This window comes from Patagioenas fasciata, chromosome W (genome assembly GCF_037038585.1).
Source record: "Patagioenas fasciata isolate bPatFas1 chromosome W, bPatFas1.hap1, whole genome shotgun sequence".
In the NCBI taxonomy this organism is placed as follows: Eukaryota; Metazoa; Chordata; class Aves; order Columbiformes; family Columbidae; genus Patagioenas; species Patagioenas fasciata.
In genome coordinates this window covers 4,501,900-4,526,804 of record NC_092559.1, presented here as the reverse complement: position 1 = coordinate 4,526,804, position 24,905 = coordinate 4,501,900, and the positions used below count along the sequence as shown (strand labels likewise).

The 24,905-nt window shown below is 38.7% G+C and overlaps 1 protein-coding gene across 3 annotated transcripts in view; it reads left to right on the top strand.

Annotated features, from left to right (window-relative positions):
• Positions 1–24,905, top strand: part of LOC136114632 (uncharacterized) — a 66,829-nt gene that overhangs the window by 29,981 nt on the left and 11,943 nt on the right. Inside the window, exons 2-7 of one of the 3 annotated variants that reach the window (XM_065860048.1) lie at positions 6,161–6,294; positions 13,533–13,648; positions 17,471–17,635; positions 18,669–18,847; positions 19,446–19,576; positions 20,991–21,048. In XM_065860048.1, coding sequence (XP_065716120.1) covers positions 6,161–6,294; positions 13,533–13,648; positions 17,471–17,635; positions 18,669–18,847; positions 19,446–19,576; positions 20,991–21,048 — 783 coding nt within the window. Of the gene's footprint in view, positions 1–6,160; positions 6,295–13,089; positions 13,245–13,532; positions 13,649–17,470; positions 17,636–18,668; positions 18,848–19,445; positions 19,577–20,933; positions 21,049–24,905 lie in introns of those variants that run through there. The other 2 variants (XM_065860047.1, XM_071801645.1) reach the window with 2 other exon arrangements.

Sequence of the window (24,905 nt, the reverse complement as noted above, 5' to 3'; positions counted from 1 at the left end):
GCAACCCACCTCACTACTCTATTGTCTAGACCACACCTCCTCAATTTAGCTGTGAGGATGCTGTGAGAGACTGTGTCAAAGGCTTTACTCAAGTCAAGGTAGACCACATCCACCGCTCTGCCATCATCCATCCACCTTGTTACGTTCTCATAAAAGGCTATGAGGCTGGTCAAGCATGACTTACCCTTGGTAAAGCCATGCTGACTGCCCCTAATGACCCTCTTATCCCTGATGTGCCTTGAGATGACACCAAGGATAAGCTGTTCCATTACTTTCCCAGGGACAGAGGTGAGGCTGACCGGTCTATAATTACCCGGGTCCTTCTTCTTGCCCTTTTTGAAGACTGGAGTGACATTTGTTTTCCTCCAATCCTCGGGCACCTCTCCCGTTTCCCAAGACTTGGCAAAAATGATGGAGAGCGGTCCAGCAATGACTTCAGCCAGCTGCCTCAGCACCCGCGGATGCATCCCATGTGGACCCATGGACTTATGGATGTCCAGACTATTTAATTGCTCCCTAACCCAGTCCTCATCGACTAAAGCAAACTCCTCCATTAACCTGGCTTCATCCGGGGTCTCAGGGGTACGGGGCTCCCCAGGACAGCCTCCAGCAGAGTAGACAGAGACAAAGAAGGCATTCAGCAATTCTGCCTTCTCTGTGTCTTCTGCCACCAGGACACCCACCTCATTCATCAGTGGACCTACATTGCCTCTGGTATTAGTTTTATCTGCTATGTATTTGAAAAAGTTCTTTTTGCTGTCCTTGACCCCTCTCGCCAGCTGTAGTTCTAAGGAGGCCTTGGCTATCCTAGTTGCCTTCCTACATCCTCTAACAGCAGCCTTATATTCCTCCCAAGTGGCCAGCCCCTGCTTCCATGACCTGCTTCCATGACTCTTCCACTTGAGCTTACCCAACAGTTCCCTGTTTAACCGCGCAGGTCTCCTGGCTCCCTTCCTTGACTTCCTGTGTGTCAGGATGATCTGATCTTGAGCTTGGTAGAAGCAATCCCTGAATACTAACCAACTATCTTGGGCCCCTTTACCTTCAAGCAGCCTTGCCCATGGGATTTCCCCTAGCAATTGCTTGAAAAGGCTAAAGTTTGCCCTGCTGAAGTTCAGGGTTGCAGTTCTGCTTGGTATTCTGTTCCTGCCACACGAGATCCTGAACTCCACCATTTCATGGTTGCTGCAACCAAGGCAGCCCTCAACCTTTACAGTTTCAACCAGACCCTCCTTGTTAGTGAGGGTGAGATCCAGCAGCGCTCCTTTCCCAGTTGGATCATCCACCATTTGCATCAGTAAGTTACTGTCAGTGCACTGGAGGAACCTCCTAGACTGTGGCTTGCTGGCTGAGTAGTCTTTCCAGCAAACATCAGGGAAGTTAAAATCCCCCATGACAACCAGGGCCTGTGACTGTGTAGCTGCTCTCAGCTGTCTGTAGAAGGCCTCATCAACTTCCTCACCCTGATCTGGTGGCCTGTAATAGACACCCACAGCAGTATCACCCCTGCCAGCTTGCCCCTTAATTCTCACCCACAGACTCTCAACTTGCTCCTCATCCGTGCCTGGACAGTACTCAATACATTGTAGTTGCTCTCTCATGTGAAGAGCAACTCCACCACCACACCTGGCTCGCCTGTCTTTCCTCAAAAGGACATAGCCATCTGTGACCACATTCCAGTCATGTGAGCTGTCCCACTATGTCTCTGTAACTGCCACCAGGTCATAATCTCCTGCCCGAACACAGGTTTCTAACTCCTCCTACTTATTCCCCATTCTGCACGCATTGATGTACAGTCATTTCAGAGACCAAGCTGAGCACACAGATTTCACATTTTCCGTAGAGCATAAGACCTCTCGATCCCCAGGTATAAGAAATTGGATAAGGAAGGCAAGAGGCTGGCATGGCTGAGTCAAGGCCTGCTGGTCAAATGAAAGGGCAAGAAGGAAATGCACGGGCAATGGAAGCAGGGACAGGTATCCTGAGAAGAGTACAGGGACACTGCCCAGTTATGCAGAGATGGGATCAGGAAGGCCAAGGCATGGCTGGAGCTGAGCTTGGCAAGGGACACAAAGAATGACAAGAAAGGCTTCTACAGGTATGTCAACCAGAAAAGGAAGGTCAAAGAAAGCATACCCCCTGATGAGCAAGACTGGCAACAGATGAGAAGGCTGAGATACTCAACAACATTTTTACTGATGTCTTTACTGACAATATCTCTTCCCACACCTCTTCAGTGGATGAACTGCAACATGGGGACTGGGGGAACAAAGTCCTTCCCGTTTTAAGTTAATATCAGGTTCATTACCACTTGAGAAACCTGAACATACGTAAGTCTGTGAGACCTGATGAGATGCATCCCAGAGTCCTGAGGGAATTGGCTGATGTAGTTGTGAAGCCATTCTCCATGATATTTGAGAAGTCGTGGCAGTCAGGTGAAGTCCCTCGTGACTAGAAAAAGGGAAACATTGCACCCATTTTTAAAAAGGGGGGAAAGGAGGACCCTGGGAACTACCAACCTGTCAGCCTCACATCTATTCCTGGAAAGATCATGGAACAGATCCTACTAGAAGCTATGCTAAGGCACTTGGAGGACAAAGTGGTGATTTGAGACAGCCAGCACGGCTTCACCAAGGCCAAGTCCTGCCTGACAAACCTAGTGGCCTTCTATGATGGAGTGACTACCTCAGCGGACAAAGGGTGGGCTACAGATGTCATCTATCTGGACCTCTGTAAAGCCTTTGACATGGTCTCCCACAACATCCTTCTCTCTAAAATGAAGAAATATGCAATTGATGGGTGGAGTGTTTCGTGGATGAGGAAATGGCTGGATGGTTGCACCCAGAGTGTAGTGGTCAATGGCTCAATATCTGTATGGACACCGGTGATGAGTGGTGTCACTCAGGGGTCCATTTTGGGACCAGTACTGTTTAATATCTTCATCAGTGACATAGTGGGATTGAGCGCACCCTCAGCAACTTTGCGGATGATACCAAGCTGAGTAGTGCAGTTGACGTGCCTGAGGGACAGGATGCCATCCAGAGGGACCTGGACAAACTCAAGAAGCAGGCCCATGCAAACCTCAGGTTCACCAAGGCCAAGAGCAAGATCCTGCACCTGGGTTGGGGCAACCCCTGTTATCAATACAGACTGGGGGATGAAGGGATTGAGAGCAGCCCTGAGGAGAAGGATTTGGAATTACTGGTGGATGAAATATTGGATGTGAGCTGGCAATGTGCACCTGCAACCCAGAAGGCCAATTGTATCTCGGGCTGCATCAAAAGGAGTGCGGCCAGCAGGTCGAGGTAGGTGATTCTGCCCCTCTACTCCACTCTGGTGAGACCCCACCGGGAGTACTGCATCCAGCTCTGGAGCCTTCAATACAGCAAAGACATAGACCTGTTTGAGAGGGTCCAGAGGAGGGCCACAAAAATTATCAGAGGGCTGGAACACCTGTGAGGAAAGGCTGAGAGAGTTGGGGTTGTTCAGCCTGGGGAAGAGAAGGCTCCAGGGAGACCTTATTGCAGCCTTTCAGTACTTAAAAGGAGCCTATAAGAAAAATGGGGGCAGACTTTTTAGTAGGGTCTGTTGCTATAGAACAATAAGTAATGGTTTTAAACTAGAAAAGGTTAGATTCAGTCTGCATATAAGGAAGAAATTTTTTACACTAAGGGTGGTAAAACACTGGCACAGGTTGCCCAGAGAGGTGGTAGATACCCCATCCCTGGAAACATTCAAGGCCAGGCTGGATGGGGCTCTGAGCAACCTGATCTAGTTGAAGATGTCCCTGCTCATTACAGGGGGGTTGGACTAGATGACTTTTGAAGGTCCCTTCCAACACAAACTATTTTATGATTCTATTTACATCTGGCTCTTCAGAATATGTAAGATTGGAAGTTGGACGCAAACATTTCTGCTGAGTACTGAGACAAGTCATAGCTCTTTGTCAGCTCTAATGGAAAGTGTTCTGAACCAAGACTGTATAGATAGCTGAAAAGCCATTTTATATTAATACATTTATTTCCTTTCTGAACATGGAAGCTTGAAACTGTGAAAGCATTGCCTACTACAGACAAAATAAATAGACAGAAGAACTGTAGTCATCTTGCAATGTTTTTCTAAGTCTTATAAGGATGTCCTGGTTTCGACTGGGATAGAGTTAGTTTTCTTCCTAGTAGCTGGTACAGTGCTGTGTTTTGGAATTAGGATGAGAATAATGTTGATAACACACTGATGTTTTAGTTGCTGCTGAGCAGTGCTTACACAGAGTCAAGGCCTTTTCTGCATCTCACACTGCCCCATCAGCGAGTAGGCTGGGGGTGCACAAGAAGTTGGGAGGGGACACGACTGGGACAGCTGACCCTAGCTGACCAAAGGGATATTCCACACTATATGACATCATGTTCAGTATATAAGCTAGGGGAAAAGCTGGCTGAGGGCCATTGTTCAGAGACTGGCTGTGCATTGGTTAGCGGGTGGTGAGCAGTTGCGTTGTGCATCACTTGTTTTGCATATTCATTATTATTATTATTATTTTCTCTTTCTTTCCTATTTAACTGTCTATCTCAATCCACGATTTTTACCTTTTTTTCCTGTTCTCTCCCTCATCCCACTGGAGAGTGGGAGTGAGTGAACAGCTGTGTGGTGTTTAGCTGCCTGCCAGGTTAAACCACAACAAAGGTTGACTTTCATATTTATGGTTTTCCCTCCCCTCTGTTTACTTTTGCTTCTTCAGTGTCTCTTTTCACAGAATTTTCTGTCATAAATATTTTTGCCATTCTGAAGTTGGCCGGCTCTCTAGATATTTTACCTAGATGTTACCTTTCTGATAACCAGAAATGTACTGGTCTGCCTGCCTCAGACTATGTTCCTGGTTCATCTACGCAATTAATATGATTAAATAATGCGTTTAAACCTTCGGAGTTTGTATTTAAATACTAAAGCCTAATTAATTTCTTACAACAACTTTGGGAGTACCTGCTTGGAATTTGAGGGGCTACGAGATGGATTTGGCTTAACTTGAACTGCTTCTGGTACTTCCAGAAAGTTGACAAGTGTTTCACTTGAGGGAAGGTCAGGATTGTGGTGCTTAGGGACATGATTTAGTGCCAGAGTTAGGTTATGGTTGGACGTGATGATCTTGAGGGTCTCTTCCAACTAAAATGATTCCATGATTCTATGACTAAACAGTTCATGCAGTGTTTTTTCCATGATTTACTACTTTGCTAGAAGACCTTTTTTTTTTTTCAAATGGAGCTTTCTGATGTTCCAGTAATATCCTTTTGTATTCTGTCCTTGAAAGCTTCACCTGTACTTACTTCATATGAAGAAGTAAACTGCTTGTATAAATGATATAAACCTTGACTAGCGAATACATTTTTTTTAAAGCAAACTTATTTGTTTTTGATCAAGATTACAAAGTTTATGTATTGTGCTTTCTGACATCTCTGTTGGTGTACTTTCTAATGGAAAAGCAAATTACCCAACATACATATTTTTAATTTTCTTCCTTATTCTAACCTAATAGTGAATTCCTCCTACCTCTTTCAGTGTTATCCTGTACTACATTATGCCAAAATAAGGGAGATGATAAAAAGGATTTTTGTTACATTAGTGAACTGAGACCTAACACTTGAAAGCACTCTCACAAACTGTTTTTATCTTAGTATGAATTAACAAAAAATCTTTCATGAAGGCCTAAGAACGTTTATCAGTTAATATGGGCTAATATCAGAAGGACCCACTAAAAAATGACTGGGCATATTGTTTGAGTTTCTCAAACAAGGATTATTTGGAAGATAAAAGATAAACTATAAATTATTTAGTTGACAAATGTGTTGGGTAAATGTGCTACTTACAATAATTTGGAATGTATTGGTGAATGTTGTTTAGTAAGATTTGTAAAGAAAATCAACCTTGTTAATTTGGGATTTTGACTTATCTAAGTTTCCGTTAAAAAAGGAGGAGGGGCTATGCTTTACTTTTTTTAGTGATATAGTAAGTAGGCAAATTAGTAAATTATCTATACTCTTGTCTTTTGGGTAACTTTTCCAACAAGTCTAAAACTTTTTGGTTTTTAATTAAGAAATAATAGTTGAAAATGCATGCATACAATTATTTAATATGGCTAATGTGGTTTTTTTTCCCTTTTATCTTGCAGCAATGCACCTCTTGCTTTTTCCTCCAAAGTGTGTTATATTAAGTTTCGTGAAGCATCAAGTGTTGGTGTGGCCCAGCATCTAACAAACACAGTTTTTATTGACAGAGCTTTAATAGTTGTGCCTTGTGCAGAAGGTTGGTATTTTAGATGTTTTTCTGTAATGTTGGTCTTTGTCCTGTCTTCTAATAGTTTTAAGCTTTTTATGTAAGGAGGTGGTGCTCTGTTGTTATTTTATTGCTTAAAAAAAAAGCCTTGAAACACAATTGAAAATTGAATGAAGAAACCCAATTATACAGATTTAATTGAAATATAGCATTAGAAAAAATTAGTTTATATAAATTAAGATAATTCAATTTTCCATTGTTATTACATATTTTGGGGAAAATGAAGGTAAAATATTTCCATTCAATATGGTTTGTGTTGGCAAACTTATTCCCACACAAAGTTCTTACTGAAGTCAATGGAGCACTGAAAAGATTAGGCAATTTCTTAATTTCCTGGCACCAATAACACTGCAGTTTGGATCTTAATGTATTGCCCTTGGCGTGGGGTGTTGTTTGTTTTGTTGTGTGTGGGTTTGGTTTTTTTTAATATACTAATTATTTTTCCATTTCTTTGATATAAATGTTTGCCTGCTGGTTTATTTAAAAAAAAAAAACAGTTTTCCTTTCTTGTTCCTGTAGAAAATACTACTTTGTGTGCAATAAAAAGGCTTTCTTATGCATATTGGTACTCCTTTTTGGTTTTAGATATCTTAAAATGCAATCAGCTGTACAGAATGCTTCTCGCGTAAAATATTTTTATAACTTAATAAAATAAAATGCTTGGTGAATACTAAATTTACAACTGTTCCTTCAACTAGCTTTGAGGTCATGCTTTTACAGATGTGTTATACAAGGTAGTTCTTATTGTTAGTATAGTATCCTAGATCTGAATACAGTTCTATGAAGCATGGCTCTACTGTAGGCAGATCGCTGGAGTTAGGCAGAGCACCATTGACTTCATTGGGATCATTGTGGGAACTGAGCATCTGCCCATTTGGATCTGGACTTTTTGTCTCTTTGGAGTGGAAACATTCTAACTGGTGGAGTGAAGCTAACTTCACTTTGAACATGGTAGCTGTTTTGCTATGAACAACAATATTTAGAATGATTAATCCATAAACTGCAGCAAGTACAGAAATATCTCCTATTAACAGGACTTTTCTAACTGCAAGAATCAGGTTTTGGTACAAAGAATACTGTTGACTTCTTGGAATTTGTTAACAGTGGTCCCAGAGTACCATTTTTTGGCATGTTTGTCACTTCATGATCTGGATAGTATGAGATTAGTGCTACTATAATAATGTTCTGGAGTGTTCCTAGAAAACTCTTGACAAGTCTTCAAAATTTCATAGACTCTGAAATGGCCTACAATATACTGTCTGTTCTTGTAGCCATGTTAATATGGGCATATTAACAAGTCTTTGTGAAGCCTAGATTTTTAGTTGTTTTTATGCTTTGTTTTGGGGGCTTTTTGGTTTTATTTTTGGAACTTCTTAAACTACTAAGAAGATATTGCTGTATCCACTTGGAGCTTTATAGAGGCTTTGGGTAGGCAAAATGTATTGGAACAGAGTCCTAATCATTGAAAAATTGTCCTCAAATAATTGACTTCAAATTCTTCAGGATCTTAGTTTTACATTTCATTGAAAATACCTTAACACTGATTCAGTATTGCCAGAGAGGAAAGATTGCTAATGAATGAACAACACTTCCTGGTGTTTTTCTTGTGATGAGTTCACTGCCTGATCTGATATGGCAACAGGCAGATAAAGCCACGTTTTCCTGTGTCTCTTTATGGTAAATAATGAGTGGAAAGAGAATAAAATCAAAGTTCTGAGAAATCTTGTTCCAGCCCTGTTTGTAGCTGACTTATTAGGCATTTCTGAGAAAATGTATTACAGAAAAATTGTGACTGTTCCAGATCATTCATGACCCCACAGAGATTTATGCATAATTAAGTGAAGTGATTGAGTTGTGAGGTCAATTTTTTTTTAGTTGGAATGCTGTTTCTGTGTAACTTTCTATCACTAATTTTAATTTGTAAAGATGTGAATTCATATAGGTTTAACTTTCTGAGGAATTTATTCTGTGGAATAAGCATGGCTTTGGAGACCACAGTGCAACATTTTTTTAATTTGCTGTATCATTGTTAATGGAGTCAATGGAGTGCATCACAGGCTTTAAAAGTAGCAATGTCTATATTCTACTGGAAGGTTAAATTATATCCACAGTGCCAGTAATAAAACATTTCATGTGCCAAATTGAGCATAGAGGAGGGATAAAACAGAACTCTGAAAACTTAGTTTTAAAAAACAGAAATCTGAAATTTGGAGTGTAATTAAAGAGTGGTAAATCAAGGGAGTATGAGGAGGGAATCACTACACAATGAAAACAATGTTAATTTTGTGACATTTAATTAAAAAATCAACAAAAAATGTAATTGTAAATGAAGTAATATTATTGAGTTGTAAAATATTACTTTTGTGTGTATTAGTAGGTTTTTCTTTAAACATTATACTTTGAGAACACAAAGGTTGAAAGATAAACAAAGATGGCACCCTAATAATTCTAAATTTTATGTCCACATTGTCTAGTAGATGGATTTTTGACTATTAATTTGGTTTTGTATGTTTTCTCTGTGTGATATTTGTGCATTATTAGATGACTAGACTGGCCAAGGCAGACCTGTTACACTTGCCTGAGTTAGGCATTGTTTGCCATGCCACTAAACCTGCCGCCAAGTGAAATCTTCATGGGGGAAATGAGATCAAAGTCTGGCCTGCGGAAGATGGACGCCCTGTCTCTGTTTTTCTTTTATTTTGCTTTCTTTCCTTTGTTTCTTTTATTTTTATTTTTCCCTTTTCTGTTTTGTTCTATTAACTCTTTCCCTTGTACTTTTGAACTGGTAATTCAGTTCTGAAAAAATGATGTTTTGTAAAGGGTTCACAGTTTTTCATTTTGAAGTTGACCTGAAGCTGCTTGTAGATGGTATACACAGAATTTAGAATATGATCAACTAAGTTTTATGCTGTGAATAATGGATAAATTTGGTTTGGAATACATTTAAGCATCTAAATTCAACAGATGAGCGCATTGTGTCAGACTGGAATAGTGAAAAGTATATCAGTTTTAAGATGCATTATTTCATATGTTATGCTTTATGAGCTTATATTGGAAGAGGACGGTTGAAACTTACTTTCTGGATAAATTAACTTTACCAAGTAAAATCATGATCTTTCTCTGCTATTTTTCCTCTTCTCAGTAGAGTGGTTTTATTTTAGGTTGCATGGTCTGTTTAAAATAAGGCTTTCTGTTGATGTCTAATATGAAGAGTTTAAAGTATTTATTTCTGATGTTTAACTTTCATGAATATTGACTGTCATTAAATATTTGTTTGCTTCTAATGAAACCTTGCTCCAGTGAGGTCAGAAGCAGTAAGATTTCATCCTTTTGTTTTTGTAATATTTAGAAAAAAACTGTTTATCACTCATAAGTACAAATGCAGCCTGAGGTTTTAGTTTGAATGTTATGTGAGGCACATTGTCTTTTAACACTGTTATTTGTGGGAAGATTGAAAAGTTTTCTCTGTGTATATATATGTGTGTAATGCACTTTTACATGCTCCAGTGGTGACTATTTCAAGAAGAGGTTTTTTTTAAAAAAAGGTGTCATCTCACAATCTCAGAAGCCCTGGCAGTTCATGCTGGAGTGACTGAGAAGGTTCTCATTCCTAAATGATGTTCTTTCTTCTTTCTTGTGAAACGGAAGCCCTGAAACAGAAGTGCTGGACCAGTTGGTGTGTCTGGTCCTCAAGCATTGCTCTTCCCAGCCAGCTGCATTGGGACCAATTGGTTTCACTCTGGTAATGCACCAGACTGTGAAGTGCAACTGGGAAGAACTTTGTTTGTGACCTCTGTTGGATTTAGCTGTGCCAGTTGAGGTAATTAACAGTAGTTGTAAATCCAACAAGAACCATGAATTGGATCACACAGAAATTATTTTATTTGTAAGTGTGCATTTTCCATTGATTTAAAATAGTAGGAAAAGAACAATTCCTCTAATTATGTTTCAAGTAGTTGTAAACAAGTATTTTAAAAATAAAATTACTTATTGTTGAAGCAGTTTTAGGGGGAGGGGAGGATTAACCATGTAGTTGAGTAGGAAATTAATTTCTTCTGAGCACATGGAGGGGGATAAAAATACTGTGATTAGTACCTGCTTAACACAGATACTTCTGTTCAGCATTTAGCAAAACAGATTCTGGTATGGATTAGGTTGACTTAGGGCTTTTAAGCACTTTGATACAAAAAAGTAATAATAATAACAACTGATATTTAGGACAACTGTACATTTCGGAAGAAGCATAAGGTATCTCTAGGTAATGCAGAGCTAATCTACATTTGCTTCCAGATTTCTTTGCAAAGTGAATAGATAGATAAATGCTCATAGAATCTGTAATTTATAATTGACTAAATGCTCATAAGCTTCTAAGACATATTTCTAAGGATGTGGTATAGATGTGGCATATTTATTTTGTCTGTTTCCCTTATTAGAAAAGAAATATCTCTACCTCTTTTCCATTCATCTTTTAAATACCATGATTAAAAACCAAAACAGTTATTCTTAAAGTGTCCTAATTTGTTATGTCATTACCCACATGTTTTGTTGTATCTTTGTGGGCTTGTATTCCTTTTATAAATACATTAAATTAATTGAGATAACACTCCAAAATGTAAAGGCTGTAACTCGTGATGATATTTGGCCTCACATATTAATTTGTTTTTCAAAACTGTCTAAAGAACAGTGAAGTAAATTTGCAAGATATTTCCAGTTTACCTCCTCCCCCCCAGTTTATTTTCTGTAGAATTGTTAAAAAGTTTGGCCTGATCTTAAAAACTAGAGGGGGATCTTTTGAAAAGACAGTATCTCTGAAAATACAGGGAAATTTTCAGAGTTTTGTCTGTAGAGATAGACCCTTCCCCACCCTTGAATAAATTAAATGAGTAGATCTTTGTGGCATGGAACTGACCAACTAGATTTTGTATTTAAAATAAAACATTACGTTGTTGAGGGACCAAAGTATTCTGGAAATAATGCAAACTTTATAATTTAGATATGCATGTTATTCATTTTTTAATAGTTTACTTAACTGAAAGTGTTCAGTTGATTCCTTAAGCAATGTTTGAGGAAATGAATAATCCAGTTATTTCAATATGCTTAAAGTTTAGAATTGTATTTAAGTACCTTTCTAAACTTGGCTCCCTGTCTGTTTAGTTATGTACATAACTCAGTTCCTATTTAAAAGGGCTAAATGCCTTAAGCATCTCTTAGTTTATCTGGTTAAGTGTATATTGAATTGGTTGTATGTAAGTGCATATTTAAGTTAGGCACATGCTTATGTACATTACTGAACAAGGATCTAAATAAGAATGCAGATGCACCACTTTAGGAGCCATATCTGCCATTGGATTTACTTGAGCCATGTCTCTCGATCCTGTAGAAACCTGTATGAGTATACAGTTAATTGCAAGATGCTGGCTGTTCAGAATAAGGTCTGATGAACCCATCAGTCATTTGAAAACACTTAAGTATTTTGATTTTCAGAAGAACTGAAATAAAATAAATCTAAATAGGAGGCATGAGAAATAAAGAAAAGATAAAATAACATTGCTCTCTATTTCACCCATGTTACATATAAAATAATTTTATTTAGATTTGTTTTGTCCTTTGGTCATATCCAACTGTAACCTAGTCCTTGCTGTAGATCTGTAGAACAAGTTTGCAACACTTTAATCTTCTTTTAATTTTTTTACAATAGTATGATTCCAGTGTAGTTTATTTGAACTTGTATAGCTAAAATTGCGCAATGTTTTGAAACTTATATTTTGGTTTTTTATAACAATATTTATATATTAATTTTTATATCCTGAAGTTAGAGGTTTTATAGTTAAAACATATACAGTTTGAACCAAAGCACTAAAAGCCACTGGCACAGTATCAGTATATACCTTGACTTTTAAAATGATGTTTAAATAAAAGCATTTGCTTTATTAAGGTGCATGGGGTAAAACCAGACGGGTCAGCTGGACTGCATATATGCAGTTACGCCAGTAATTTTTAATAGATCATAGATACCTAGTATAATTAGAACTACCTTTCTGTAGTTTTTCAGTTCAGTGTTTAATGTTTGTACTGGTTTAAATCCCTTTGCATTTCAAATTTAATACATTTAATTGTTATTTATAAATAATTATTATGTCTTTTGATTTTTGAAGATTTTGGGAGGGGTTCATTTAGCAGTCTAACTGTAACTAACTTTGAATGAAGCCTGTGTTTAATTCAGATTAGATATTACTTAAACTTCTAGCATGACAGTGAATATGATATGGTTGAAATAGTAGGAAATACATATTTTAGGAAAATATAGCTTGCTTACCTGATCAGTTATGATTTTCTTCAATCTCAGTAAATTTAAAGCTAATTTATCAAAGTTTCAGACAAACTGACGTGACCTAGAATGTAAAACAGTATAAATCTGATTTTTTTTCTCCCTCCACTCCAAACTTCACTTGTAGTATGTCTTGTGTGAAGTCACAGTAGTTTTTATTTTATTTTTATTTATTTCACATCAAAAGTAGGTAACACCAGAGGGGGAAAAAGCACACTAATTTCAGTTAGCACATACTTTGTTGTGTTGCATTGGTTTGTGTGTTTGTGTTGGGTTTTTTATTGTTGTTGGTTTTTTTTGTTTTTGTTTTTCTTTTGTTTGTTTGGTTTTGTTTGTGTTTGTTTTGTGTTTTTTTTTTCTTTTAGTTGTTTGGGTTTTTAAAACTGATTTGGTTATTTGCCATTTCTAGGGATTCAACTTTAAAAAAATGTTCTTCTTTTCTGTATCTGATGTTCTGTGTGCTATTAGTGATGCAGCTAACCCGAATGGTTGTCATGTGTAAAACAACTTTCGATCACCGTGAAAACACCGTCCTGGGAAAGCATCCATGCTTGATATCGTTTGGTTCATGAACATTAAGTTTCCAGTACAGGTGACCCATAGCTCAAAGTGTTAAATACTTGTGTACATTATTCAGTTTTTAAAATAATAATAATCCATTAATGAGATTACTAGTCTTTGAAGTTTTGCTCACTTTTGGTTTTCCTAGTAGAGCAGGGTAAAATGAATTTGTTCATATTTGTTTCTTTGTAAGGATCTGATAGATAGATTCATTCTTATTTATTACTTTTTTAAATGCAAGGGTTATTGTAAAATCATAAAAAGAGTAATATATGTGTAGTGTTCCAACTCTGTGTAATACTTCCATTTACTTCTTCAGGTAAAATCCCAGATGAAGCCAAAGCCCTTTCTCTGTTGGCGCCTGCTCCTGCTATGACAAGCCTGATGCCTGGTGCAGGGTTGCTTCCTATACCCACCCCGACCCCTTTGACTACAGTAAGTAAAATTCATATTCTTAGCTGATACTAATCAGCATCCTAAAATAAGTAAATGTATTTAGTGCCTGCCTTCCTTCCTTCCTTCCTTCCTTCCTTCCTTCCTTCCTTCCTTCCTTCCTTCCTTCCTTCCATAAAAACATTAACAGAGTTTGATTGCTTCTGCACTATTTCAAAAACCTGCACAAAGATCAGCTTCCTTTTTCAAGCTCGTGCTTCAACAGCTCATTTAGAGCATACAACTTACATAATGGAACAGTGGGACCAAATTCACCAGTTAGAGGTTTAGGCTTATTCTGTTTATGGTTCATAACTATCATTGTATAAGAGATGATTAAGGGAGTGGAGCACCTCCCTTATGAAGAAAGGCTGAGGGAGCTGAATCTCTTTAGTTTGGAGAAGAAGAGACTGAGGGGTGACCTTATTAATGTTTATAAATATATAAAGGGTGAGTGCCACGAGGATGGAGCCAGGCTCTTCTCAGTGGCAAACAATGATAGGACAAGGGGTAATGGGATCAAGCTGGAACACAAGAGGTTCCACTTAAATTTGAGAAAGAACTTCTTCTCAGTGAGGGTGACAGAGCACTGAAACAGGATGCCCAGGGGGGTTGTGGAGTCTCCTTCCCTGGAGACATTCAGAACCCGCCTGGACATGTTCCTATGCGACCTCACCTAGGCGTTCCTGCTCCAGCAGGGGGATTGGACTAGATGATCTTTGGAGGTCCCTTCCAATCCCAAACATACTGTGATACTGTGTGATACTGTGATATTGCATGACTTTGAAAATAATTTTTAGTTCACAAGAACATTGGCTTTTTTTTCTTAAAATGGGTTATACTGCCCTCATTGATATGTAAAGTAATAGCTTAGGCATTTTGTTAAAAAAGCGCTTACTCGTGATTCCACCCCATAATTGTTGCTAATGAAGCATAAATAATCATAGAATTATTTAGGCTGGAAAAGATCTTTAAGATCATAGAGTCTAATCATTAACCTAACTCTGGCACTAAACCATGTCTCTAAGAACGTCATCTATACATCTTTTAAACACCTCCAGGGATGGTGACTCAACCACTTCCCTGGGCAGACTGTTCCAGTGCTTCACAACCCTTTATGTGAATAATTTTTTCCTAATGTCCAATCTAAACCTCCCCTGGTGCAACTTGAGTCCATTTCTTCTTGTCCTGTCACTTGGTACTTGGGAGAATAGACCAACACCCTCCATGCTACAACCTCCTTTCAGGTAGTTGTGGAGAGCAATAAGGTCTCCCCTCAGCCTCCTTTTCTACAGGCTAAACAGCCCCAGTTCCCTCAGCCGCTCCTCATAAGACTTGTGCTCCAGATCACTCACCAGCTTCGTTGCTCTTCTTTGGACATGCTCCAGCACCTCAGTGTCTTTCTTGTAGTGGGGGCCCAAAACTGAACACAGTATTTGAGGTGCAGCCTCACCAGTGTTGAGTACAGGGGAATGATCACTGCCCTAGTCCTGCTGGCCACACTATTTCTGATACAAGCCAGGATGCTGTTGGCCTTTTTGGCTACCTGGGCACACTGCTGACTCATATTGAGCCAGCTGTTGACCAACACCCCCAAGTCCTGTTCCACCAGCAGCTTTCCAGCCACTCTTCCCAAGCCTTGTAGAATCTCATACGATTGGCTTCAGCCAGTCCAGTCTGTCCAGATCCCTCTGTAGAGCCTTCCTACCCAACTTGGTGTCATCTGCAAACTTACTGAGGGTTCGCTTGATCCCCTCATCCAGATTACTGATGAAGATATTAAACGGAACTGGTGTAATAGCGATGTTTAGACAATTGTTTCTAAACTATTTTTCTAAGGTAAATTTACTTTGGTTTTGTATACATCTTTAATAAATTATGTGTGAATTTTAGAATATCTAAGAGGAAAAAAAGGATGATTTCAAGTAAAGATAGAGTAGTTTTCTCTTGTTACATAAAAAAAAAGTAACGGTGGCTTGTTGAGAATTTCTAACACTTGTTAGAAACTTTGTTGTCTGGAAAGGCAGTTGCTTTTTTGGGTGGAGAAAATAAAATTCAAACCAGGAACTCAGCAGACCAATTTAGTAGTGATTTTAAGTGACTTTTTTTAAAACATTCCTCAGGAGAAATTTCAGTTCCAAGTTCTAAAAATTAGAGTTGTATTGTCCTCATTCGCTAGGAAGTGACTGCGTTTGTAGGGAAAGATCTTAGACTTAATAACCTTCACATTTCAACTGTAATTAATCTTTCCTTATGTGATATGTTTGTCCAAAAGGTACCTTATATGTCCCTTTGATGGATTGATATTTGTTATGGAACAAATTGGGCCTGGGTACTGCAAATTCCCTTCTTTGCTTGCTGGGCAAGGCCTCAGCAATTCCTTATCCACTTACAATACTTGTTGTGGCATTGAAATATGAACATTAGCAATGTTTGAAGGCATCTTACTGAATTTGATTGACTGTAAACATTAGAAATTCAAGCCTGTATGTTTTCTGATTGATGTACTGCGTCCCTGGCCAGACCTCTTTGATAAGATGGTAAATGATAGCACACAGAAAATCTTAACTGTAGAAGGTTATTTATAGGTAGATTTTTATTCTTTAAAAAAAATACTTATGGTGGGCTGACCTTGGCTGATTGCCAGGTGCCCACTAAGCCTCTCTATCACTCCTCTTCCTCAACTGGACAGGGGGGAAAAAATACGATGAGAGGCTTGTGGGTCAAGATAAGGACAGGGAGATCACTCAGCTATTACCGTCACAGGCAAAACAGGCTCAGCTTGGGGAAATTAATTTAGTTTATTACCAATCAAATCAGAGTAAGATAATGAGGGAAAAAAAAAATAATCTTAAACCACCTTTCCCCCATCCCTTCCTTCTTCCTGGTCTCAACTTGATTCTTGGATTCTCTATCTCTTCCCCTGAGTGGCACAGGGGACAGGGAATGGGGATTATGGTCAGTTCATTGCACGTCATCTCTGCCTCTCCTTCCTCCTCACACTCTCTCTGCTCCAGCATGGGGTCACTCCCACAGGAGACAGTCCTCCACAAAGTTCTCTAACATGGGTCCTTCCCACAGGCTGCAGTTCTTCATGAACTGCTCCAGCCTGGGTCCCCTGCAGGGCTGTAGGTCCTGCCAGGAAACCTGCTCCAGCGTGGGCTGCTCTCTCCATGGGGCTGTAGGTCCTGCCAGGAGCCTGCTCCAGTGTGGGCTCTCCACAGGGTCAAAGTTTCTGTCAGGGCACATCCACCTGCTCCAGTGTGGGGTCATCCATGGGCTGCAGGTGGTTATTTGCTCCACTGTTAACCTCCTTGGGCTGCAGGGAGACAACCTGCCTCACCATGGTCTTTACCACAAGCTACAGGGGAATCTCCACTCTGGTGCCTGGAGCAAATCCTCCTCCTCCCCCTTGGTGTCTGCAGGGTTGTTTCTCTCACATATTCTCTCTCTTCTCTTCCAACTGCTGTTGTACAGCAGGTTTTTTCCCTTCTTAAATATGTTCTCACAGAGGCTCTACCACCATCGCTGATTGGCTCCCAGTGGCGGGTCCCTCTTGGAACCAGCTTGCATTGACTCTGTTGGACATGGGGGAAGCTTCTGGCATCTTCTCAAAGCAGCCACCTCTGTCACCCCCTCCTCCACTACCAAAACCTTGCCACATAAACCCAATACAGTACTAAGCTGTGACCTTACAGTTGAAATCCTTGCCTGTATTTATTAGATTTATTTTACAGAAATGCACAAAGGCAGGCAAGTATTAACAAGTGAAGTATCTCCCACCAGTTCTTGGTTGCAAAGCATAGTCTGTTTTGTGTTTTCCAGCTTGGTGTTTCATTTGGCACTTTGGGGGCTATACCAGCAGCAGCATTGGAACCTAACATAACGGCACTAGGAGAAATACCACAGCCACCAATTATGGGAAATGTGGACCCATCCAAAATTGATGAAATCAGAAGAACAGTCTACGTTGGAAACTTGAATTCACAGGTAGCTTTTTTTTATTGGCAATACTAATGGAAGATGTAGAATTGTAATATATTAATTGTAAACTTACATTTTAAGAGTTTCCGTTAGTTGATGGTAGTAGGAATTTAAACAAAACAATAGAATACTCTTATTGGCCAGACTCTGGAATTCATTCTGGCAGGATACCAGAGAAATCACACTCTGTGTGTTGATCAAATGTCCAGCTGGGTTGTGTTAGCTGAACAGTGCCTCAGAAGTCATAAGATCATGGTAGCCATCCCTCAGAACACACTGCAGTTGCTGAAGTACAGTAAGAAAGAATGATTTTTTCCTAGTGGAAGCTGCAAAATTAGCATAAAAACCTTCAAGTTTCTCTGACAGGAAAGTTGGGTCTGTCAGAAATGTGGGGGTTTTTTGTGTTTGGTTTTGTTGGTTTTTTTGTTGGTTTTTTTTTTTTTGTGTGTGTGTGTGGGGGGGGTTTGTTTGTTTGTAGTTTTTTTTAGCAGTTGATTGAATTATTTGAAAAATAATTTGCTTTTGACTGATGCAATATAAATATTTGATTTTGGGTGGTTTTTTTGACTGCCAAAATAACTACTGTAAAAGTACCATTGATCACAATAAAATAAAACAAGCTGGAAGCTAGTAGAAAAACAGATAAAAGCAAAGTCTTGTAATACTGTTTGGAATTTTTTTTAATTGATCAAAATTCACAACCAGTAGCTTGGACATAGGTGTATAAGGAAATTCCTCATCCATTATTTCAAATGAGTTGCCCGAAAAGTGCAAAGTCCTGTGCAAGTTCTTTTTTAACCTAGATGCAGGACTTCAGAGTTTGTGGTTGCACTATTGTAAATTATAGTATATTCTTTGGGTTAATGGAAGAAAAAAAATACCTTTCTCTCTTAAAGTGTAGCATTAATAAACTCATGTCACCTGTGTAATAATGGTGAGATGTGTTTCCAAAATCTGTAGCTCTTAGATTACCTGATATGTTGGATAAGTGGTTTTCATTATATATTTTACTTCAGCTGAGCTCTTTGACTCTTTCTAGACTACAACAGCAGATCAGTTGCTTGAATTCTTTAAGCAAGTTGGAGAAGTCAAATTTGTGCGAATGGCAGGTGATGAGACGCAACCAACACGATTTGCTTTTGTGGAATTTGCAGACCAAAATTCTGTACCTCGAGCTCTTGCCTTTAATGGAGTTATGTTTGGAGACAGGCCACTCAAGTAAGAAATTAATTAACAATATGAATATTGAATGAGATATTTCTTAGTATCCTTATACATTCATGACTCTGATGTGCAGGAAACTGCTGTGATTAATATTTTTCAATATAAGGACATATTGTTAGTAAACTGGAACACTTTTATGAACTCCAATTTCAAGGTTGGATATAACTTTCTCCAAGAAGAATAGGGATGGCATCGAGTAAAATATTTCTACATCTAATCTCGAGTTAGTGAAAGCCATAACAGTGAGACAATCTGCAAAGTCCTTGGTACTAATTAAGCTTTATATATAACGTGTATGTAATTAGCAGGCCTTAATGTAGAGATTTGATTTGAAATTGAGAAACAGATTTTCAGACTTCTACTAGAAAATATTTTAACACAAAATATTTTGCTGCATTTATTTAAAAGTGTTAAGATTTGAAAGCAATAAAAGACAGACATTTCAGATACTTAGTTGTTAGGAAAAATCTGTAGTTTTGCTGAACTTTGAAGTTTTTAGTCATACGTGGAAGTTGAGGTGTTTTATTATTCATTTTTCATTTTCGCTTTTCAAGAGTTTGGGAGTTAAGGATTTTATTTTTTTTTACTTTAGAATAAATCACTCCAATAATGCAATAGTGAAGCCTCCTGAAATGACACCACAAGCTGCTGCCAAGGAACTGGAAGAAGTGATGAAGAGAGTAAGGGAAGCCCAGTCTTTCATATCTGCTGCTATTGAGCCAGGTAGGTATATTATGTTCGTTACCTAACAGATGTGTTCTGTGTATACCTTGACATATGCTTTTAAGAGCACTTTCAAACACAGGAAAAGGGTACTCAAAGGTGAAGAACATGCATAGGGGGAAACAAAAGAAAATAATTAAAATTGTCTTCATGCAACAAAGCAGTAGAATGAAGCCGACTTTTTATTTCATCATATTTTATTTTTAGATACATTGTTTTGTTCTCCTCTAGCACCCATTAATGCCATAGTTTCATGGTCAGAGGGAGGTAGCACACTGCTGAAAACAGCAATATTATGCTTTCCTTTAGCAGGTTAATTTTGTCACTGTGCTATGCTCTTTTTCATGCTGGCTCAAGACTGTGCATCCTCATAGCAAATGGGATCAGAGAATGAATCTTAACATATTATAATGGACTTTTTTTCATTCAGATTGGTTCCCTGATCCCTGTTAACACTGAAATGCCAGGTCAAGGAAGAACGTGTTGGTGGGTTGAATGGTTGGACAGACATTTCAGTGCTGATTTATGCTGACTTAAACTGATTGCAAAACCACAGCATAAAAAACTCTCAACTTGTTAAACTTTCAATTGAAATCCTCCTTTTTCTTTTAATCAGCAAGAAACTCAGACATTGACTTATGTAGGTTACATAGTAGAGGGTCTTGAGTTTGTATTAGCTTGGGTGGGGAGAATGGGGAAGTATTTTCTGTAATTTTTTAGGGTTGGGAGAAAAATAGTTCTAACATTTACTCAGTGTTAAGCAGCAGAATAATAATCTTCTGGAGTCTGAACAAAAGTCTACTGACGTCACTGGGAAGCTTTCTGTTGACTTCTTGGCCTTTGTATCAAACTTTTCACCTTCTCTCCATCCCTTCCTCCCCCAAAAAAGTGTTTGAGGAATAGAACTTCAATATTTTTTACAGTGGTTGGAATATCTAAAAGTATAAAAAGCACTAATTATTATTTATATGTTATGCTTGTTTTCAGAATTAAGCCCTCTAAATTTACTCTATTCTTCTGAGGTTATTAAAAAAAAAAAAAAGTAGTTATTTTTAATAATACAGCAGAGGAGAACGTGTTGTAATCTTGTGCATTGTGGCAGCAACATAAATCCCATTCCTAACAAAGCTAGCTGTTTATAATTATCTGGTTTATGTGTACTGCTGCAGGATGACTGCACTCAACGAGTATATGCAATGACTTTCTTGGATGTTTCTGAAGGATATTTGCAAAGAAGGAAGATGTGCAAAGCATAGGCCCCTTGCACTATGTGTGGTACATTCCACTTGTGCCAGATTATTAACTGGGATCTTTAAATGTTCTGAGCTTACACTGCAAAGTGGTTTTTTCCTCTCAGAGTCTGGAAAGAGCAGTGAAAGAAAAGGCGGTCAATCTCGTTCCCATTCTCGTTCAGAATCCAGGTCTAGCTCAAAATCCCGATCTAGAAGGAAAAGTTCACATTCAAAACACAGGTTGGTATGTTTTTTTTATTTTGTACTAAGAGCTCACACTGTTGTTTTTTTCGAGTGGTGGTGGTTACTGAGATTTCTTACTGCGTTATGAGACAAGTATCCTTTTAGAGAAGATTAGTAACTTACACTGACCAAATCAGAGCAACTCGAAGCTTTGACTCTGAACAGATACTCTTTCCCTCTAAATGCTAAATGTTTTCAGGATTACTTTCACAGAATCACAGAATGTTAGGGATTGGAAGGGACCTCAAAAGATCATCTAGTCCAATCCCCCTGCCAGAGCAGGAACACCTAGATGAGATTACACAGGAATGTGTCCAGGTGGGTTTTGAATGTCTCCAGAGTAGGAGACTCCACAACCTCCCTGGGCAGCCTGTTCCAGTGTCTGTTACCCTCACTGAGAAGAAGTTTCTTCTCAAATTTAAGTGGAACCTCTTGTGTTCCAGTTTGAACCCATTACCCCTTGTCGTACCATTGGTTGTCACCAAGAAGAGCCTGGCTCCATCCTCATGACATTAATGAGGTCACCTCTCAGTCTCCTCTTCTCCAAACTAAAGAGACCCAGCTCCCTCAACCTTTCCTGATAAGGGAGAAGTTTTAAAGTTTTCCCCGCCCAACTCTCCAGCCTGTCCAGGTCTTGCTGGATGGCAGCACAGCCTTCTGGCATGTCAGCCACTGCTCCCAGTTTTATTTTCAAGTAAAACACACTAGAAGGTAACCATGTGACATAACTATTTCTATGGTATCATGGTATATTTTGTGCCATGTAGCATAATTTCACTTTGTGACCTCTGTATTTTGAAAATAAATAGTTATTTGTTTTTTGTGAATGGAACATTTAGTTTACTGTTAACACCCTGAACATATAGGCTGGCTGGTTTTGCTAGGAGACAGTTCCTGCTGTCTTGAACTTCTAAACATGTAGTTAAAAAATGTAGTATTTTTACTGTAATTGTAAAGCTATATTTTTTTTAAAAAAGGTAGAAGAAAAAAACTTTAGGGGTGCTTTTTCATTCTTCAGAGTGAGTTTCCTATGCTAAGTTGTTCAGTTCTGAAACAGGCTTTGAAATATAGGAGGAAATAAAATTACTAGATCACTCTTCAAGTTTACCCATTAAGTTGTTTTTTTTTTCCAAGATTGAGAGTGCCTTGTTATGTGAGACTTACAAATGCTTCCTGAAATGGTTCAGTGTCAGGAATGTCTTAATGTCTTCTGCTCATTTACATAATCAGTCTAAAGATATTTGGCTCTATTAAATACCAAAACAAACCAAACAAACAGAACAAACCCAAACCAACCAAACAACAAAAACAAACAAACAAAACCCCCAAACAAATAAAACCCACCTCAATGTATTTGATAGCTTACACTTTATAAACGTGTTGTCAGTGTTGCAGCAACAGCACTGTTGCATTGTTTCATCCATTGTTTTTTAATGGGGTGACTAGAATTCTTTTACTTACATAAAAGCTGGATAGAGGGACACACCACATCAGTTATACTACCAAATAAATATGATCTAAGTGCAGGCTTCAGTTTTTTAATAGTGTTGCGCAGTACATGTGTGTAGGTTTGACTGAAAATGGGTTAATTTTCTTTGTGCAGTTAGAAACCTTTCTTTTTCATAGCCAGCACGTTCATTATTTGGACTTTGTCTGAGAACAAGAGAGAACATCCCAGCACAGAGTTAAGGACATTCTGAGCACTCTGCCCACAGATCTGAGGCATCGAGGAAGGGGGCACGAATGGGGCAGAGCTTAACTGACATCTAGACTGATCAATGAGAGTATTCCATCCCATTAGCATCATGCTCCAGATTTAAGAGTGGGGCCCTTCTGGTTTCTCCTCCCTTTTTCTCTTCTTCCACTATCTCTCTCTCTGGTGGTAGCTGGAGAAGTTTCGGTCAGGACGTCTAGCTTGGCCTTTTGCCATTTTGCAGAGGTCTCTGGGCTTTTCTGCCTTTTTCCTCCCTTCTCTCTCTCTGGGATCGGCTGTGTGACCAGGTGCCGTTTCCTAGGACTGGCTGCTCAACGTGTTCATGAGGAATTGCCTTGAGTATCTTTTATTTCTATTATATATATTGTCAAGGTTTAAGGCAAGGCAGCAATAAAACGTGGCAGACGCTTCCTGTTACCCCCTCACCTTCCGCCACCCCTTTTCCTTTAGATCGGAAAGATGATAGGAAAGATAAGGAGGAAGGAAGAGAGACTTAGACTTGGAAGTTGGAAGGTTTTAAAGGCTTTTACTAATGCTACTAATAAATAGACTATATATACAAAATATACAAAACCAATCTTGAATGCTCGATGTGGAGTTGGTGTCACTCCAGCAGCAGGAGCTGGGTGTGCGGAGCTGGCGTGGCTCCAGCAGGTGCAGGTCAGGCCCCCGGAAGTCATGGGCAGGACTTCACAGCAAACCGGAAACTGGTTGCAGGGATTACAGGGCCTGAGGCCTATAGAGGCAGGGTCCTCTCTAGATGCCGGCCACAGTCGAAGAGAGATTGACCCTCGTGATCACCCTCTTATATAGGGGGTATGACAATTATGGGATGGAATACTCAGTTGATCAGTTCTAGTCACCTGTTCCATCCACCCCTCCTTAAACACGCCCCCTCACAACGGAAAGTGGGAAAACTTATTAGTCTTTCTTGGCTACCATAGTAATAAATCCAAACATGCACTTCTTCAGCATTCCATTGGTCTTCTTATCAGCACCGAGTACAGCATCTGAGGAAAAATATGCAGGCTAAAACTCAGAAAAGTACAGTCACCTAGAAGAACTTAGCTGAAAGGAAAATCACTAAAAGAGAACTGGTCTTGTTTTTAACAAAACCAGGACATATATATATATATATATATATATATATTTATTTACTACTAGTGTATTAGTATTTTGTTATTTTATTAAACTCTGTTTATCTGAATCCAAGTTTCTCCCTTCCCTTTTGTTTCTCTCACCTGGCGGGGGGGCGGGGGGAGAGGGTGAGCGAGCAGCTGTTGTGGTTGTATTGCTAGCTCGGGTTAAACCATGACAACGTTATCTAATGACATCAAAACATTGGGTACCTTTTTAATGCATGAAGAATCATTGGTTCATTTCCTTATTGCTTGCTTCTGTTTCTCTAACTCAGGACATAGCTGAAAAACAATCTTTGTTTTGTGTAACACTGCAGAAATCTCAGTGCTATTTTGTACTGACACAAACCAAATTGATTTTTAGAAGATAAATTTGCATTTTTTTTTACTTGCAAAAAACCTGTGCTTTAAACAATTGTTGATAGTTATATATTTTTAATGATTTTACCACTGTTACTGTCAGTTTTGAGAACATGCTGAAAAAAGGCCAATCTGATCTCTTGAGGCAATTTCATCCCTAAGAATAAGATGTCCTTACCACTTTCCAGTTTTGCTGTTTTATAAAACCCCTAAATCGCTTTTGTCTCTCTGATACAAAATTTATTCAAGGTCTTATTTGGACTAAATTGTAATTAATTTTCTTGTAATTAGCTTATATTTCTACATTGGTACATGGAGCAAAGCTACAGGTAAAAATGATTGCCTCTCGGTATATCTTGCTCTGTGTGTCTTGACCTGCAGAAGACAGGTGGAGCTAGTATTTTTTTGCCTTTCCCTGTTCTTCAGGATTTATTGAGTAATATACATGAATTTCTGTCTTTGGTAAGATTAACTTCATCGTACGTTAACCTCTCAGACAAAGTATCCATTGATGTGTTCTTCTGAAACTTAATGTTCAAATTCAGCTTATTTTTGTTTTCCTTGGGTATATGGTCTTCCAAATATAGGGAATATTTGTATAGTAATAGTATAGTAATTTTTAAAAGTCTTGTTTTCTTCAT